The sequence below is a fragment of the Ovis aries genome, chromosome 14 (genome assembly GCF_016772045.2).
Source record: "Ovis aries strain OAR_USU_Benz2616 breed Rambouillet chromosome 14, ARS-UI_Ramb_v3.0, whole genome shotgun sequence".
Lineage (NCBI taxonomy): Eukaryota > Metazoa > Chordata > Mammalia > Artiodactyla > Bovidae > Ovis > Ovis aries.
The window spans coordinates 18,633,624-18,650,863 of NC_056067.1; the positions used below are offsets into that span (position 1 = coordinate 18,633,624).

Consider the following 17,240-nt stretch of genomic DNA (forward strand, 5'->3'; position numbering starts at 1 on the left):
CAAGCCATGCTGCCTGGGCAGCAACTGTGAGTGAGTGATGGGCTGGGATGTTTGCATGGCCAGAGGGCACAGGGGACTCCTGAGGGAGCCAGTGACCGGGGTTGGGGTGGTCACTGTCCACTATGCTTTATCTCCATGTCTCTTCTCTCTTGGAACTTTCCAGTCTGTTCAACAACAAGTTGACCGATGGCTGCACACACTCCATGGCCAGGCTCCTTGCGTGCAAGCAGAACTTCTTGGCTTTGAGGTGAGCCTGGGGCTTCCCTACTCCTGGAGACTTTCGTCCCCACAGCTGAGTCAGTTTGGTCTGGTCTCGCCCCGTAATGGGCATATGACCTTACCTCGCTGAAAACAAGGACAGTGTCTCGTTCTGAATAGGGCTTCACTGATGCTATGACCTCCCCAGCAAACTCTGGACCATCGCTGCTGAGGCTTCCTGCTGTTTGACCTTTAGCCCCCAGGACTGAAGAGGGTTTCCAGGACCTTTTTTCTTCCTTGTGTCTCAGAGTGTCACTGGCTGTCTGGGGTGATCCATTCCTTGATGGTACACTCAGCATGCATTGGGTCGGGGTAGGAATGCAGCAGTCACTTGCCGCCACAGAGGCAGCTAGTTGCCAAAAAAGGTGGGTCCAATGCTGAGCGTCCCTGGTGGCTGACACAGTAAAGAACATGCCTGCAATGCAGGAGACATGGCTCCAGTCCCTGTGTTGGGAATATTTCCTGGAGTAGGAAATTGCTATCTACTCCAGAATTCTTGCCTGGAAAATTCTGTGGACAGAGGAGTCTGCTACAGTCTATGGGATCACAAAGAATTGGACAGGACTGAGCAACTAACACTTCACTTTCTAGTCTGGAAAGGCTGAGTTTCTGCTGCTCCCCACCCTCTCAGCCTCAAGGGGAATCTCTTTCCCATCTGACACCATTGCATCATCCCCCAAGCTGGTCCATGGGTTGGCCCAGCTTCTTTTTCTCTTTGAGATGTTCTTGCCTCCTGGGTTTATGAGGCAGGGTGGTGGTGGTTCATTCGCTAAGCTGTGTCCAACTCTTTGTGACCCCATGGCCTGCAGCACACCAGGCTTGCCTGACCTTCACCATCTCTTGGAGTTTTCTCAAACTCATGTCCATTGAGTCTGTGATGCCATCCAACCATCTCATCCTCTGTCACCCCCTTCTCCTCCTGCCCTCAATTTTTCCCAGCATCAGGGTCTTTTCCAATGAGTTCTTCACATCATGTGGCCAAAGTATTGGAGTTTCAGCTTCAAAGTGAAGAATTGCTTCCATGCATTTGGGGGTGAGCTGCCATTTTAAAATTGTTGACTCCGTCTCGGGCAGGGCCACTGAGGCCAACACCAGAGGCACCATTCTGTACTGAGGACTCTCTTCTGCCTCCACCACCTGCCACCCTCAGCTCAGGAAGCCAAGAGCGGCTGTGGCCAGAGCTGGGCTGGTGCAACCTCCAGGGAGGGCTGTAGGGTAACAAAAGGTACTGCTCCCAGAACTTGAGAGGTCTGTGTTTTGGGTTAGTATAGCATCTCAGTTGAGAGCAGGGCCCTGGAGCCAGACTGACCAAGGTTTGGATCCAGCATCCCTGAGACCTGAATCCTCACAGTGACTTCTGTTTTCTGTGTCTCTGTTTTCCCTTCTATGAAATGGAGAAAGTAATTACAGCTCATAGCTCATAGGTAGTTGTGATGATTAGAAAGTGAAAGTTGCTCAGTCATGTCCAGCTCTTTCTGATGCCATGGACTGTAGTTCATGAAATCCTCCAGGCCAGAATACTGGAGTGGGTAGCCTTTCCTTTCTCTAGATGATCTTCCCAACCCAGGGATCGAACCAGGGTCTCCTGCATTGCAGGCGAATTCTTTACCAGCTGAGCTACCAGGGAATCCCAAGAATACTGGAGTGGGTAGCCTATCCCTTCTCCAGGGGATCTTCCTGACCCAGGAACTGAACCAGAGTCTCCTGCATTGTAGGCAGATTCTTTACCAGCTGAGCTGCCGCGGAAGCCCTGTGACGATTAAACAAGTTAATATACATAGAAAGCTGGCATAGTATCCCAGGTTCTTTCCATAGTGGACTTAGTGCCCTAGAGATGGTGGATAAATCACATAAGTTCTCAGCGTGTTGATCCTGTTTGTCCAGTCCTCCAAGGAAGGATTTGCTGGGGGAAATCCCTATGGGGGGAAATTGGGAAAGGGAGCTGGAGGGGGAGGCTGGGAGAGCCGCAGGTCTGACCGTGAGGGAGAGAGAGAGGGAAGGAAGGTTGTCAGGAGGAAGCATCTTGGACCCCAGTGCAGTTTGGAGAGAAGACAGAGGCTGCTGGGGAGTCCTCCAGCCAGTGTGCCTGACAGAGGAGGCTCAGGTCTCCCAGTCCTGGGCTGGGAGCAGCCCGTGGGAAGCAGGCCTTGGGGCAGAGGGAGCACTGGACTTGCCAGCACAGCAGCTGGGGCCCTTGGTCACCCAGGAAGGTCAGAGGTCTGTCAGCTTAAAGTGAATGAAATTTCTTTGAAAGATGAAACTGGCAGTATTATTCCAGGAAGCCTGGAGCTGTGGGTGAGAGTTCCGGGGACCTCCCTGAAACTCTCTGAGGTGCCCGAATTTTGCCGAAACCCCCTCCTCCGCCCTTGCCTGAAGGCTTAGCAGGATCCCTTTCTTTCTTTCAGCCACCAGAGCGCCACCCCCCAGGCACTTTCAAAACAGGTAGATGCCACCTGCAGCCACCGTGGATGGGGCAGGCTGCGGGAGGAAAGCAGGGTCCAGCGCCCGCCCGCAGTCAGAGGAGAGGGTGGAGGAGTGAGTCACTCTCCCTCCCTGGGGAAGCCACCTCCCTGGACTGTCGTGGTTCCTGCTCCTACCTGTCACAGCGCTTTGCAGAACAGGCCCTTGCATGCCTCTCCCCTTGCTGGTGGAAAATGAAGTCGCAGGAGCATTCAGTGAGCCCCCGAGCTGCAGCAGCACACGCCGCGTCTCCAGCTGGAGCTGGAGGACTGGTCCCTGTTTCTCTGCCTGGGCCACACTCCCTGTGCACCCCCCTCCCCAGGCCCGGGTCTTGGGGCCCAGTAAGGGTCCTCCTGCCCCGCTCTCTGTCTCAGTCTCTCTTCTGTCTTCCCTTCCAGGCTAGGAAACAACCACATCACAGCCGCGGGAGCCGAGGTGCTCGCCCAGGGTCTCAGAACTAACAACTCCTTGCAGTTTTTGGGGTAGGTGGGATTCTAGGGTAGAGGGGCAGCACGCAGGGGTTGAGGGCTTGTGAGGATTTAGGAGCCTGTGAAACCAACTCTTCAGCCCCAAGATCTCCGAGACAACCCCCACCCCCTCACCCCCCCTCCCGCCTCCACCCCCCCTCCTGCCTCCACCCCCAACTCTCGCCTCCACCCCCTGCCCAGGCTGCAATGGGGAGGGAGAGCGTGGGCAGCCCTTGTTGCCTCTGCCTTGCTTTTTGCTCAATAAACAGGAAGCTCAGGATGTCAGGGTTGGGGGAGGGCAGAGCCCAGAGCAGTGGCAGGAAGCCCTCTGGTCCTCCAGAGCGCTGGAGCTGTGTTTCTTACCTTGGTCTATATGTGGGAACCACTGGGCTCCTGAAGAAGGCCACTATCTGCCCCAGGCTAATTAAATGAATTATCTACATGCAAGGTCTGGAATCAGTAATGTAAAAAAGCTTACCAGATGATGTGCAGCCTGGGGTGAGAGCCAAGGAGAGAAGGAAGTGGGGAAGTTTGGACCCTGGACCTTGGATGGGAGGAGGCTGCACCAGGTCCTACAGAGCCCTGGCTTCCTGTGGGGTCATGCCAGGCAGGGGAGAGGGGTCGGACACAGGCGGGAAGGGCAGTCCACAGACCTCCGGGCCCCAAGTGGGGCTTTCTCTGTTTGCTGGGCAGACAGGCTTGTACCTGTCCAGTCCCCTGGAGCTTCTTTCCTGTTCCATCTTGCCCTGGTGTAAACTAGGGTCTATTTGAAAACAAAACAAAACAAAAAAAAAAAAGGGGGGGATTTTAGAACCCAAGACTGTAGGAAGAATGACTTTAGAGCCTAGGTGTTCCAACTCATTTTACAGACAGGCAAGTTGCCCGTGGGCTGTGTTTGAGCCCCGAGTGGGACTGTGTTGCTGGAGAGATAAGACCTTGTCCAAAATGCATTAGTAGCATCACAGAGTCTAGGAGAGGGTGGCCGCGGCCCCCACTGAGCTCCTTCCTTCTTGAGATCACATCTGGGGTGTTTAGCTTTCAACACCTGTTTATGAAGGTACCTGTCTGGTCTTGGTCTTGTGCTAAAACCCTCAAGCACTATCACGTGATACAAACTGTTATGTAACTTGCTTTTTTCTTAACACTGTATTATTATACTGTATTATAACACTGTATTATTTTGTTCATATCACATGACCTCACTTTTAAAAAGAATAGCTGCTCAGTATTCCAGTGGTTTGATGTCGTGATGTGTTTAGTTGGTGTCATGCACACTTTAGGTTGTGGGCAGGTTTTTGCTATTACAGTGTCACACCCTGGAGTGTAGAGTGGTGCTGGCATGGGGCCAGAGCTCAGTAAGTGTTCACCTTATGAGTGAAAGTGCAGTGAGCATCCCAGTCCTCTCTGCCCATGTGGGCACCTCCGGGTCCATCCTCACTTCCCACATGGGAAATGGCCAGGTGCCAAAGTATGAGCTGGGCTCCATCTTTGAAGGGGGTGTTTCCCAATTAGGGTGGGTCTGAGGAGGAGAAGCCAGAAGGTGAAGGAGCTTGAGGCTCCAAAGGAACTGGAGGCTCTGAAGGAACTGGGGATATAACAGAGGAGCAAGAGATGAAGAACTAGTGTTTGGAAGAAGAGTTCGCCTTCTTCTGGGTGGTCCTAGAGATAGCGAGGGACTCCTGGGTGGCAGTGAGCACAAGCAGGTCTAACCCAATGTCGGAAAATGTCACAACTGTGACTTGGCATTGAGAATGAGTCCCCATCCCTGAGAATATGCACTGGGTGGGCCTCTAACTATTTTGAAAGTCTGATTTAAAGAAACCAAAAAGTCTAATTGAAGTTTTTCCATCCCTCCAAAAAGATGGAGGCAGGCTCACTTTGCTGGGACCTGAGTCCCCCTGAGACCTTTCTGGGACTGGGGAGTCCTGCTCCTCTGCCTGGGGCTGCAGAGAGGAGGGGCACGTGTCTTGAACACAAAGCAGGTTCTCACTGACACTGTTTATTCTGTTGAACCTTTCAGGTTCTGGGGCAACCAGGTGGGTGACGAGGGGGCCCAGGCCTTGGCTGCAGCTTTGGGTGATCACCAGAGCTTGAGGTGGCTCAGGTAAGCCTCAGAGTTCGTCCTGCAGTTGGTGGGGGAAGCCAGTGTGAGGAGGGAGGAGCTTGGGCCAGTTTTGAAGGTCTGTGAACTTTATTTTCACCCCACTGTGTTAGATAACGGGATGAGAAGGAAAGAGCACTGGAGTTGAAGTCAGGACACCGGAGTCTTGCTGGGTGACGTTGGATCCCTTTTCCTCTCAGGAGTCTTGATTCCCTGTCTGTACTCAGAAGATCTTGGGCTGGATCAGATAGTTTAGTCGCTCAGTCGTCTCTGACTCTTTGAGATCCCATAGACTGTAGCCCGCCAGGCTCCTCTGACCATGGGGTTCTCCAGGCAAGAACACTGGAATGGGTTGCCATTTCCTCCTCCAGGGGATCTTCCCAACCCAGGGACTGAACCTGGGTCTTCCACATCTTCTGTGTCTCCTGCATTGCAGGCGGATTCTTTATCCACTGAGCCACTGGGGAAGCTCTGGACCAGATACACTTTTTAAAAATCATTGTTTCCTTTAGGCTGTCCTGCGTCTTTGTTGCTTTTCTCTAGTTGTAAAGAGCGGGGGGCTGCTCTCTGGTTGCAGTGCAGGGTTGCTTTCCTCTAGTTGTAAAGGGCGGGGGCTGCTCTCTGGTTGCAGTGTGGGGGCTTCTCTTGTCGTGGAGCACGGGCTCTAGGGCACGCGGGCTCAGTGGTTGCTGCACGTGGGCTCTAGAGCACAGCCTCAATAGTGTCATAAGGGCATATGGGATCTTCCTAGACCAGGCATTGGACCCGTGTCTCCTGCACTGGCCGGTGGAGTCTTTACCACTCAGCCGCCAGGGAAGCCCTGGATCAGCTACACTTTATCTCAAGAGTCAATTCCAGTCTGTTAGTGGGAGCTGCTCAGCAAACCATGTTGGGAAGGATTCTAAAAAACTGCTTCTGGACTTAATGAGAAAGAGCACTGCAAAGGATTAGTCTGAAATGGAGCAGACCAGGACTTGTGGCAATGTGTGCCGTGCATTTTGCCCTCCTTGAGTTATCTTTGAGGTCCCTCACTGCTCTGACATATTTTTGTTTTTTGACTACATCCAGCCTGGTGGGGAACAACATTGGCAGCGTGGGTGCTCAAGCCTTAGCATTGATGTTGGAAAAGAATATGGCCCTGGAAGAACTCTGGTGAGTTTAGGGGATTCATTTCACTAGGGAAGCAGACACCAGCCTTTTTTCATTCTCTGGCCTCATCTGTGGAAGCTGATGTGTGTATAAGACAAAGATGGATGACTGAGTGATTGGGTGATTGTGTTTGTCTTTGTCCTAAGTGGCATGAAGTTTATAGAGCCTGGCTAATTCTTTTCATTGAATTTTTCAAGCCAGTATGATTGGTCTGTTGGTTTGTGAGCTTCCTCCATGGCATATAATAGTTCAGAGCACAGACTCTGGAGTCCAGCAGGCTGAGCTTCAAGTCCTGCTGTGATCTTAAGCAAGCTAAGTAACAGTATCTGAATCTCAGGTTTCTTACCTGTAAAATAAGAGTATGGATGCTTTCAACTATTACATACTTTTGTGAGAATTTAATGAGATAACACCTGTAAGTAGCTTTGTATAGTGTCTGGCATATGTGTAAGTGCTCCATAAATGTGAAATTGTAATAGGATAGTGTCTCAATGGACATGAACTTGAGCAAACCCCAGGAGATAGTGAAGGACAGGGAAGCCTGACATGCTGTAGTTCATGGGGTCGTAGAGAGTCAGACCTGACTTAGCAACTGAACAACAGCAAATATTTCTACGACTGTTGCTGCTACTACTACAATGATTGCTGTTGCTACTGCTCCTAGTGTTTTGCTGTTTCAAGGCGAATGTGAGTGCCTAAGAACCCCGGATATGAGAGTCAGGGTCATGGGCAAGGTGGAATAGTTTGGGGGAGGTTAAAAGATGAACCATGAATCATATTTATCCTGATTCCAAGCTTTCCACCCTTTAGATGCCACTAGTCTAGCCTTCTTATGACATACTCTGGGCAGTTCCAAATTGTATCAAGGAGATAAAATGCTGAATGTTTGATTTTTTTTCCAGGAAGCATAAAGATACTGAAACCTATTGAGCATTGCCACAAAATGGATATTGCTGATGGTTCTTGACTGTCAGTAGGGTTCACTAGCTCAGCCAATGTACCATTGAGTATATCCTGATTAGGCTCCACAGCTTGGAAATCCTTGTTAGAGAATTGCCCCACTGTGAATGTATTGGTTATGACTACATTAGGCTGTATGAGATGGAAAACCTCCATCTAAAGTAACTAAAATCAAAAAAAATGTACATGCAGTTTGGAGGTAGGCAGCATACGGCTGCTATGGCATCTACATATGCCCAGCAGGAATCTGGACTCTCTCTCATTTTGATCTGTTACATCCTCAGCATGTGGCTTTGTTCTCATGGTTAGTTGCCTCATGGTTACAAGGTGGCTGCTGCAGCACCTGCAGCACTCCTGTATTTCAGTTTCAGCCTCTGTATCTAGGAAGGGCAAAAGCTTGGCTCTCTACGTTTCAAAGAGCATTCAGAGTCCCCGTCTGTCAACTTCTCCTTATGTGTTGATGGCCATGTGGATGTCCCTTAGCCAACTCTGGCTGCGGTGGAGAGTGGGAAATGTAATTCTTTCACCAAGCACATGGCTGCTCCAAATGAAATTAAGCTTCCATTAAGAAGAAAGAAGCAGAAAATGGATCTTGAGTCACCATGACATAAGGGAACTTCTGTGAAGGAGCCCTGGGGCAAATTCTCTCCCAGAGATGTCCTAGAAATTGAGGACCCTTACACTTTGCTTGACCTGTTTTTACTTTATTGGTTTTCAGATGTTGGATATTCTTAATTGACAGGGGTGGGGCACATGGGTTCATTTTTATTGGCATCATCTTATATAATAAACGTCGCCAGTCAACTGGGTTTTCGCCTTTATTCTTGCCAGCCTGGAGGAGAACCACGTCCAGGATGAAGGTGTATGTTTCCTCGCCAAAGGACTTGCAAGAAACTCAAGTTTGAAAGTCCTGAAGTAAGGAATCTGTAAGCAGGAGCTAGACAGTAATGATCGGCCTTGTGAGAGGGTGTTTCTGAATAAGAAATCTGGGTGGCTTCCCAGCCTGGCTAATTCACACGAGGTGGCCCCCTAGAAAACAGTCTTTCGGGGTCCTCCCGAATACAGGCAGGGGGTAGTGAAGTGAAGCTGGGGAGGAAGAGTAACCAGAAAAGGGTGTCATCAAGCTGGTGATCACTGGGGACCACTGGGGTGCAATCCTGTGGGCACGAGGCAGCAGAGGTATTTATCCACCAACTGTCTCTCCTTCATGTATTGAGGTGTACTTGTGGGGATATTTGTTTTCCGGTGCTTCTGGCTTTCCCTGACCATGGTTAATCATGCTCCTGGGGTCCGCAAAAAGATCTCCTACAGAGGGTGGTGGTCTCCCCAGCAAGCAGCCCTCAGAGTTAGAGGTGAGAGCTGAGGGAATATGGGTGGGTTGCCCACAGCATCTGCTCTGTGGCTTATAGGACATACCCTTTTGCCTCTCCAGGAGTCTTCCCTTACTTAGACAGGAGATTTCTGATGGTCATCTCCAGTGGTTCCTCTTGGTGTGTGATTGATATATAGACAGGCATTTTTGCTTTTACTCATATGTGCACGCATCCATTTATATATTGATCCAAGAAATGTTTCTGGAACACCCACTCTGTGCCAAGCTCTGTTTGAGGCACTGAGGATAGAGGGATAAAAAGGCCCTGCTCACACAGCTCTTAAATTTGAATAGGAGACACAGATAATAAGCAAGTCAACAAATTCATGAGATAATTTCTGTTAGTAATATGTGCTCTCAAGAGAATTCAAGAGAGAGATGACAGGAGAGGGCAAGGTAGCTGCTGCTGGGCAGGGCCTCTAAGAAGGTGACTTAGGACTTGAAACCTGAATAATAAGAAGGGTCCTGCCATGCTGAGATCTTAGGGGTATGCATTCCAGGTGGGCAGAACAGCAAGTGCAAAGGCCCTGTGGCAGAAACAGGCTTGGTGGTTTTGAGAACAGAAGGAGGACCTGTGAGGTTGGACTGTAGTGGGTGGTGGAGTGAGGCAGAGGTGGGAGGAGCTGGCCATAGCTGCCTTAGAGCCCTGGGAAAGAGCTCGGAGTTTATTCTGAGGGTGTTGAGGAGCCTTTGGTTTTAATGAGGGCAGTCATGTAATCTGACTCATATCATCCAAAGATCATGCTTGTTGCTTTGTGCAGAACAGGTGGCGGGAAGGTAAGATGGAGGCAGGGAGACCAGCCAGGAGACCCCTGCAGTCTTCCAGACCAGAGATGGAGCCTGGGCCAGGGTGAGGGAGGGATGCCGGGCACAGGAGCTTGGGAAGCTCCCTTGGGGGACCGGGGAAGTGATGACAGGACCGCTGGTGGCGGACTTGGTGGGCAGGGACACATGCCACAGGGAGAGGGGTGGCAGATGTGAGCAGGAGCCCGGCCAGTGGTCACCACAGGCTCGTGGAATGCCACACCAGCCATGCTCCCAAAGGTGTCATTTCTCAGGGGCATCAGGGCACCAACAGATGGCTCCTTTCTCTAGAGGAGAGTGGCCCCTGCCCTGGCAGACATGGCCCGGGGAAACACTTGCCTCCCGAGACAGGCAGACAGCTGCCTCTGGGAGGGCGGCTGCTTTGCTGCCAGCCCGCCATCCACTCTGGCAGCTCTTGTTTGTGGTGTTCCACAGGGGCTAGGAAGTTGCCAAATGTTTGAGGAAAACACTTCCACTCATCACGTGGGTGATACTGGGGCTCGGGGGGCCCGGCTGAAGCCTGGGTTTATCTGAGCTGGGATGCCAGGCTTTGCACACGGTGAGGGGCCCTTGGCGATACCTGGTTGATGACTGACCAGGTGCGGATGAGGCATGCTTGTCCTCCGTCACTGTCACAGGCTTACCCCGCTTGACCCCCACAGGTGTTAGGCAGTGGCAGCCGCCAGGCCCCACGCTGGCTCGGTGGGAGTCTTATAATTCAGCAACGCTGAACTGTATCCTCCTCCACTGTTTCTCCATAAAAATTGAGTTTCTCACCGATCTTAAAAAAGAAAATCAAAGCCTACATTCTTCTTCTAGGCGTAATCTCTGCCAAGCGTTGATTAAGAGCACAGGTTCTGGAACCTAATGGCTGGGGTTTGGCCCCAGCTTCACCATTACCAACCGTTCCTACTTGGACTGGTAACTCAGTTGCCTCAAGTGTAGACAGGGTAAGAATTGAACCCTCCTCACAGGGTTCCGAGCATGCGCAGAGGTGATGTAGGTTATGAGCAGTGCATAGTAAGAGCTCAACAGAAATTGGCTGATGTTATTATTAGCCCTGCCTTAGGTCAGCATCTCAGAAGTTCCTGACATTGTTGAGGGGGAAACCAGGTAGTACAGATTATCTGGAAGGACAGCTGTGAGCAAGAAGACGGGGCAGGGACCCTTGAGCTCCCTGTGCGATAGAGCAGCATTCCACTAGCTATCTGTTTAGTTCTTGTACTCCATAGTTGCCTTAACAATGTTGTGTAAGTTTCTTTTGTACAACAGTGTGAATCAGCTGTATGCATACACAGGGCTTCCCTGGTAGCTCAGCAGGTAAAGAATCCACCTGCAATGCAGGAGACCTGGGTTCGATCCCTGGGTTGGGAAGATCCCCTGGAGGAGGGCATGGCAGTCCACGGGGTCACAGAGAGTCAGATGTGACGAAACGACTAAGCACAGCACAGCGTGTGAAGCTGCTCGGTCGTGTCCAACTCTTTGTGACCCCGTGGACTGCAGCCCACCAGGCTCCTCTGTCCATGGGATTCTCCAGGCAAGAATACTGGAGTGGGTTGCCATTTCCTACTCCAGGGGAATCTTTCCAACACAGGGATCGAACCGGGTCTTCCGAACTGCAGGCAGGCTTTTTACCATCTGAGCCACCAGGGGCTCCAGAGCACAGCATATGCATACATATAGTCTCCCTCCCCTTGAGCCTCCCTGCACGCCCCCATCCTGCTCCTCTAGGTCATCACAGAGCCCTGAGCTGAGTTCCCTGTGCTCTACAGAAGCTTCCCACTTAGCTGTCTCTTTAATTCTTATACTTCGTGAGGTGGGTACTCTTTTAGGCTCCTTCTACAGATGAGGAAATTGGGACTCATCTGCTTGAAATGAAAAAAAAAGAAATAGTGTAAGGTGGATTTGAGCCCTGGCACTAAAATGCATGTGTTTTTATTACTGTGTTGGCTCCTTCCTAAGGGAGCAGCTACTTAATACTCATCTGGTGAATGGAGGAGCGAGGGGTACGTTTCACTTTGTGGATGAATTCATTGGGAAGCTCAGACAGGAAAGGGATGTACGTGCTGAAAGGGCAGGTGGGCTTCAGGAGTCCAGCCCCCAAAGCCTCTTTTAATTGAATAGACTAGCCAAAAAGCAAGCATCCTCAAAGTTCCCCATTCTGTCTTCCTCTCTAGGCTGTCTAACAACCACATCACCTCCCTTGGGGCAGAGGCCCTCCTGTGGGCCCTTGAAAAGAATGACACCATTCTGGAAGTCTGGTAAGACCCCTGGCAGGCCTCTTTAACCTCTCTGAGCCTCGGTTTTCCAACATATAAATTGAGGTGAAGGGAGAGAGGAACTTTAGAATTTCTAAGATCCTTTATGACTCAGACCTTCAATCCTGTTCTGCATGGGATGAATCTGGTTCCCTGGGAAAGATATCTTGTTGTTTCTAAGCAGGGACCAACTGTCTCGTTTTTAAATTGTGTTTGTTCAGAAACGTCTCTGTTCTCGGCAATCGTGTGGGATTTGGGGTGTGGTTGAAAAAGGAAACAGAGAAAGGAACTCCGTTCCTGCCCCACCACCGGCCATTACATCTGACTTCTTGGGTCTGGGCAGCTGTATGAGCCCCTCTACAGTTTTAGGTGGATGTTACAGTGTTTCCAAGTCTTTATTTGTAACAAAAAGCCATGTTCCTTCATGTATTTGAAAAAAGTACTGCGTCACAACTTCAAAGATTTCTCCTTCTTCTTCCCAGGGATCTATTTATTGCTCAGATAATAGAAAGATTTCCCCTGATTTAACATTTTATGAGTGAATGTTGCTATATATGTTTCAGGCACTGAGCTAGAAATCAATATTTAAAAATGAGGACATTTCCCTACAATTTTTCTATCTTTCCGAAGTTTCTCAAAAAAGCTGGCAACTCTGGGCCCCGATTTAGAATGGCAATAATTAAGCAGAGTAGAGACCAACTGACCCCCTTCAGCCAGGTAGACCTTCTCAGGCTCAGCCCAGCCCTGTTGAGCCGTCTCGGACCCATCCCCTTTGGCTGCTGTGTATTACGTGCCTCGTCCCTGAAAGCTCCTGAACCCTGCTTTAAATATGCAGATTTGTCCTTCTCTCAACAAGCAGATCAAGGCAGTAGCAACTGTAGCTATCAAATGATGAAGTTAAAAATAAAGGCTTCTAAAAATCTGTCCTGCGATAGGGAGATTTTCTTTTCTGTGTGATTGTGTAATCCCTCTAGGCTGTGAGGGCCTCGATCTTGGGTAGAGAGTGGGTTTTTTTTTTTTAAACCATTGCACAATACTGAGATATGTCACATTCTGTGTCCAGGGGGAGCAAACCGACATCAGGTTGATATTTTAAGGGTTCTGATGTTACTGGCAGAGCTTGGGAGGACATTGGGACTTGCTCATTGCATTCTTGACAGCTTCTGCTGTTGCCTTAAAAAGAATGGCCGGCCTTGAAGAGTCAGGGCTGGCTGGGCCTAGTGTGGACTCTGCAGAGTCACGGAGGCTTGTTAAATCATGCACAGTGATTCATGAGCTGCCCTGGCTAACAGAGGGTAAAACCTGCACAGACAGCTCTCCCAGGAGAGCTGCAGCTGGGCGGTGGCAGGGGTGGGGGGTGGGGAGGGGCAGGCCATCCAGGCACAGGATTACAGGTTTACAAAGCAGCAGCTTCCTGATGGAAAGTACAGCTCTGGTCCAGTCCTCACTCAAACCTCTCTATGCTTTATCCCCTTCAGGCTCCGAGGAAACACGTTCTCTCCAGAGGAAATTGAGAAACTCAGCCACCAGGATACCAGACTCTTGCTCTGATGTCTCCAGGCCAGCGTTCAGCTCAGTGTGTTTGGGAAGAGGCCATGGGTTTGGATCCCAGGATGGGACGACATCTGAGAACAGCCCACTCAGATGGAACCCGGATCTGCCCAGGGCCAACCCAATAGGTCACCTTTGTTCTAGCACAGGAAAGCACATCAGTGCCCTATGGAGTAGAATTCACTGAGTCTCAACTTTGCCATCAACTTCTTGCCAAGATTCAATCCTGGGATGTTGAAGAGGGACAGCCTGCCTGTACAGGATGGGGCTGATCTCAAGTCAAGGTGACCTGCGTCAGGGAGGCCCACGGATGCCACTGAGTATTTATGGGTGTAGGAGCTCCCCACGAGGAGGGATGCTTGGGAAGTAACTGTTTGCTTTGTCTTAGCTCGTGGTCATCCATCAGGTTGTTCTCTACATCAGGTTTGTCCACTCATCCTGGACCCTTCACATGGCACTTCCTCTGTGGTTGAGATCTGGAATGTAGGCATTCTCACCTTTGATCTTTCCCTTGTACCCTGGCCCTGCTCCCACCTTCCCATCCACCTCAACCCTCCCTCCATCCAGGGTGGGAGGGGCTACAACTCACTCTGCTCTCCTTCTGGTACTTAAGACAGTATTGAAAGGGGACAGGTGACATACATGTGTTCCTCAAGACATTCTAGAGTTTCAAGAAAAATATGACTGCCCAGCAACTGGACTTTTATTTCCAGTGAAATCAATTACTCTTCAGTTAAACCTTTGGGAACAACTCCTTATCCAAATGCAACTTTTAAAATTAACCTAGGCCAGAATTTTGAACACCACCAGGTCTCTGATGCCTGTGAACTGAACTCTGGCAGCAGACTTCCAAAATATATTCATAAGAGATGGTTTGGTTTTGTTTGTGCTAGGCTGCTTTAGGATATAAAGTTATAGATCAAAAGTTTACAGGACAAAATCAAAGGCCCTTCCTTATAAAACAAATGTTTTTCTCTGAATTTTTCAGAAGCTTCTGTAAACTGTCAGGTGCTGGGCAAGTGTTATTATTTTCAACACTGTTATTTGTGGAAAACTGGTTAATGTTTATAAACCACTTTGTTTTATTCTCCCTAGTTCATGATTTTATAAAAAAAAAAAACAAACAAAAAAAAACACATGACCATGAATGTTATGCTGTAAATAATCACAGAAGATAAAACTCTTGAGTCACCAAAGCTATCTTCATTGTGACCAAACACAATGAAGTATTTAAAAATACTCTGAACATTATCACATATTAAAGCACAATATTCTCCTTGAAGGGAGGAGACATGATGTTTCAACCAGATAATTGATTGCTTAAGGCACAGGCAGTGTTTAGAAATAGCCTTGCAATCAAAAACACATTTGGCTTCAGTTTAGAGAAGTCTAGCCCAGCATGGAATTTTAAGTTATAGAGGAACCTCACAGTGTCCCGGCAGAAACGCAAATGAGAGAGATGCAAGCGGGCCCCTGGGCCTCCCTCCATTCTCTCCAAGTGTCTCCAGGGGAGAAGGATGGAGAAGACTGGGGAACAGTTCTCCTCTGCAAGCAGCCTCATGGGTAGGCCTTGGTGAAATAATTCTTAGCTGAATTTAATTAGCAAGGACTCAGGTGGCTGCTCATCAAGGTGGAATCAGCTTCCTTGAATGGTTTCCTGTGTGTCTGGTTGGTTAAATACTGTGACATCTCCCTGGGCCCCTCCCCAGTAAGGGCATGTGTGTGGGTTCTCTTCATTTGTTTGAATTTATTTTATTGAGGTATGGTTGATTTACAGCGTTGTGTTAATTTCTGTACAGCTGAATGATTCCGTTATACATATATGTACATATTTTTTCCATTGTGGTTTGTCACAGAATTAACTATTCATAGTTCCTTGTGCTATACATTAGGACTTTGCTATTTATCCATTCAATATATAATACATTTGCTAACCTCATAATACATTTGCTAACCTCATAATACATTTGCTAACCTCAGTCTCTTACTCCATCCCTGCCCCACCCTCTGCCTCCTTGGCAACCACAAGTCTGGCCTCTGCGTCCTTTGTCTGTTTATGTTTTGTAGATATGTTCACTTGTGTTATATTCTAGATTCCATTAATAAGTGATATCGTGTGGTATTTGTCTTTCTCTTTCTGACTTACTATGATAATTTCTAGGTCCATCCATGTTGCTGCAAATGGCATTATTTCATTCTTTTTTATGGCTAATATTCCACTGTGTATATATATATATATCACGTTTTCTTTATCCATTCATCTGTCAGTGGACACTGAGGTTGTTCCCTCGTCTTGGCTTTTGTTAACAGTGCTGCTGTGAACATAGAGGGGGGTTCTCTTTGTTGGCGGCATCAGGTTTTTCCCAGACCATTCTTTTGAATAGAGAAGGTCAGGAGGAAGATGGAGGGGGTCTGCTTTCTCAGAGGATTAGACAGAGCAGCCTGTTTGCATGTCACCATCTTGGATTACAAATTCATCTGAACAAAAAGACACCATGCCTATCCTCTAGGTACTGATGGGGAGGGCAAAGGGAGAAGTAGGCAGAAAACAAATAAGCTGGAAAATATATAAAATAAGGTCTACTGTGGCAAGTGCTAGGAAAGAGGTTCAGGATAGAGGGAACCCTTCAGACTGGGGGTTGGTCAGAGACAGGTCCTGTGAGGTGACAGGTAAGGTGACAGGCCCCCAAATAAGAAACTGACTATGCAAAGAGGGAAGGGGTCAGGGGGAGCAGTCCAGTCACAGGGGACAAGCTGTACAAAGACCCTGTCATGGGAGAGGGCTTGTAGTGCAGCAGGCTGAATAATGCCCCTCCCCCCAGTAGCCAGGTCCTAATCCCTGGAACCTGAAAATGTTGCTTTATGTGGCAAAGGGACTTAAAAAATGTCATTACAGATATTGAGATAGGGTGACTGTCCTGGATTATCTGGCTAGACCCTGAATGCAACCGCAAGGGTCTTCATATGAGACGCAAAGACCCAGAAGAAGGCAAGGTAACCACTGAAGGAAGATGCTATACTGCTGGCTTTGAAGATGGAGGAAAGGGCCTCATGGGCCAAGGATTGCAGCCCGAGAAGCTGGAAAAGACAAGAGTGAGTGAGTGAGTGAAAGTGTTAGTCATTCAGTCATGTCCAACTCTTTGGGACCCCATGGACGGTAGCCTGCCAGGCTCCTCTGTCCATGGAATTCCCCAGGCAAGAATACTGGAGTGGGTAGCCATTCCCTTCTCCAGGGGATCTTCCTGACCCAGGGATCAAACCCTGGTTTCCTGTTTTGCAGGCAGATTCTTTACCATCTGAGCCACCAGGGAAGCTCCTAGGAAAAGGCAAGGACACACATTTGCCCCCAGAACCTCTGAAGGGAGTGTGGTCCTGCAGCTACCTTGGTTCTAGCCCCATTTTGAACTTCTGACCTCCAGGACTGGCGGTGGTGGTTTAGTCGCTAAGTCTTGTCCACCTCTTGGGATCTTGTGGACTGTAGCCTGTCAGTCTCCTCCTTCCATGGGATCCTCCAGGCAAGAATACTGGAGTGGGTTGCCATTTCCTTCTCCAGGGCATCTTCCCGACCCAGGAATCGAACCCTGGTCTCCTGCGTTGCAGGCAGATGATTTACCAACTGAGCTATGTGACCTCCAGGATTAAACAGAGTTAATTTGTGTCATCTTTTTAAAGATTGATTTTTTTTTTTTTTTTTGCCTGTATTGGGTCTTCATTGCCAAACATGGGCTTTCTCTAGGTGCAGCGAGCAGGGGTTACTCTTTGTTGTAGTGTGTGGGCTTGTCATTGTGGTGGTCTCTCTTGTTGTAGAGCATGGGCTCTAGGGAGCACGGGCTCAGTACTTGTGGTATGCAGGTTTAGTT

The 17,240-nt window shown here is 49.2% G+C and overlaps 1 protein-coding gene across 13 annotated transcripts in view; it reads left to right on the forward strand.

Moving 5' to 3' along the window:
- The window catches only part of NOD2 (nucleotide binding oligomerization domain containing 2), a 37,397-nt gene extending 21,895 nt beyond the window's left edge, over positions 1–15,502 (forward strand). For 6 of the 13 annotated variants that reach the window (XM_042231601.2, XM_060397935.1, XM_060397936.1 and 3 more), the window contains 7 exons: positions 164–247; positions 3,117–3,200; positions 5,206–5,289; positions 6,355–6,438; positions 8,227–8,310; positions 11,749–11,832; positions 13,308–15,502. In XM_042231601.2, coding sequence (XP_042087535.1) covers positions 164–247; positions 3,117–3,200; positions 5,206–5,289; positions 6,355–6,438; positions 8,227–8,310; positions 11,749–11,832; positions 13,308–13,380 — 577 coding nt within the window. In that variant the 3' untranslated portion in view covers positions 13,381–15,502. Of the gene's footprint in view, positions 1–163; positions 248–3,116; positions 3,201–5,205; positions 5,290–6,354; positions 6,439–8,226; positions 8,322–11,748; positions 11,833–13,307 lie in introns of those variants that run through there. The other 7 variants (XM_060397938.1, XM_060397937.1, XM_060397939.1 and 4 more) reach the window with 7 other exon arrangements.
- Positions 15,503–17,240: the final 1,738 nt, after the last annotated feature.